This window comes from Eimeria tenella, genomic scaffold, assembly GCF_000499545.2.
Source record: "Eimeria tenella Houghton genomic scaffold, Eth_scaff3157, whole genome shotgun sequence".
Lineage (NCBI taxonomy): Eukaryota > Apicomplexa > Conoidasida > Eucoccidiorida > Eimeriidae > Eimeria > Eimeria tenella.
In genome coordinates, this window is record NW_013543017.1 from 1 (window position 1) to 1,381 (window position 1,381).

Here is a 1,381-nt window from a genome sequence, read left to right on the forward strand (position 1 = left end):
GCACATCCTAAAAACAAAATAAAACATATAAAAAATAAAAATAAAATAAACGAAAAGCAAAATGAGATAAAATAAATAAATAAAAAATAAAATAAAATGAAGAGTTAATGGCATTAAAGAAAAGGAATTGAAAACTCCAAAGACCGTCCAAACTTCGCCAAAAAATTATTAAAAACACTAAATCCACCAAATCAAATAAAATAAAACAATTATAATGAAACCAACACAATTACAATGAAATTAAAACAATTGCAATGAAATTAAAGCAATTTTAATGAAATTAAAAACAAAAATGATGAAAAAATCAACAAAAGTTTCGAAAAAGAAGCAAACAACTCAAATTCAAGCAATCCGCGAAAAAGACCAATGAAGTGCTTAATTTGGGTAAAAAGCCCAAAATGGGGCCCCCTGGGGGCCCCAATGGGGCCCCTAAAGGGCCCCTAAGGGGCCCCCAGGGGGCCCCCAAAGGGCCAAAAAAGGGTTTAAATGACTCACTTTGTCGTAAGTAATTCGAGCCAAAGAAACTCCTCTTCTTATTTTCCAGCCAAAGCCAGTCCAAGTGGCCAATTCCCCAGCAGCAGTTAAAGCGGCCATGTTTTTGAAAGTCTAATAAGTAAACAAATAAATAAATACATAAATAAATAAATAAACTAATAATAAATAAATAAATAAATAAATGAATCAATTAATAATAAATAATAAAATGATCAGATAAATTAATTGGTTGAAGTGTTTAATTGTTAGCTAGAGGGCCAAACAAGAGCTCGGAAAATAAAAAAGTTAACAAATTTAAAAATAAAAAGTGCAATTTATGTTTCATAAACAAATAATAAATTAATAGTAAACAAATTCTAAACAAACAAATTGACTGCCAAGTTTGTGTAAACCCTAAACCCTAAACCCTAAACCCTAAATAGGCGAATAAATGAGTAACGAACGGCAATGATCAAACAGGAACTATATTGGCAATTAAATAAAAATTGATAGAGACAAACAGATTAAAAAACAAAAATAAATAAATAAATAAATAATTTTTAAAAATTAAAAATATAAAAATAAACATTTCTTCAAATTACCCCTAAGCCGCCCTTTATGGACAATTCCTCCTCAATTTCTTTGTCCGAGTCTCCACCGCCCATAAGGCCCTGAACAAATAAATAAATAAATAAAATAAATAAATAAATAAGTAAATAAATAAATAAATAATAATTCTAGTTAATTGATTAATTAATTGAAAATAAATGACATGAATTAAAACACTTTGTCGTACCCGTGTCCTTCTTGGCTGTCTGTAAAGCGCAAGCCTAGCAGCAGTTCTTGCTGGAGACGCTCGCTGCTGCTGCTGCTGCCGCTGCTGCTGCTGCTGCTGCCGCTGCTTCGG

General features: G+C 31.0%; 1 protein-coding gene across 1 annotated transcript in view; it reads right to left on the reverse strand.

The window, feature by feature from the left end:
* Nucleotides 1–1,067: 1,067 nt before the first annotated feature.
* ETH_00043470 (uncharacterized protein) overlaps nt 1,068–1,381 on the reverse strand; it is a gene marked incomplete at both ends in the record, with an annotated part of 933 nt that continues 619 nt past the window's right edge. The window contains 2 exons of the mRNA XM_013376114.1: nt 1,068–1,145; nt 1,271–1,289. Coding sequence (XP_013231568.1) covers nt 1,068–1,145; nt 1,271–1,289 — 97 coding nt within the window. The remainder of the gene's footprint in view (nt 1,146–1,270; nt 1,290–1,381) is intronic.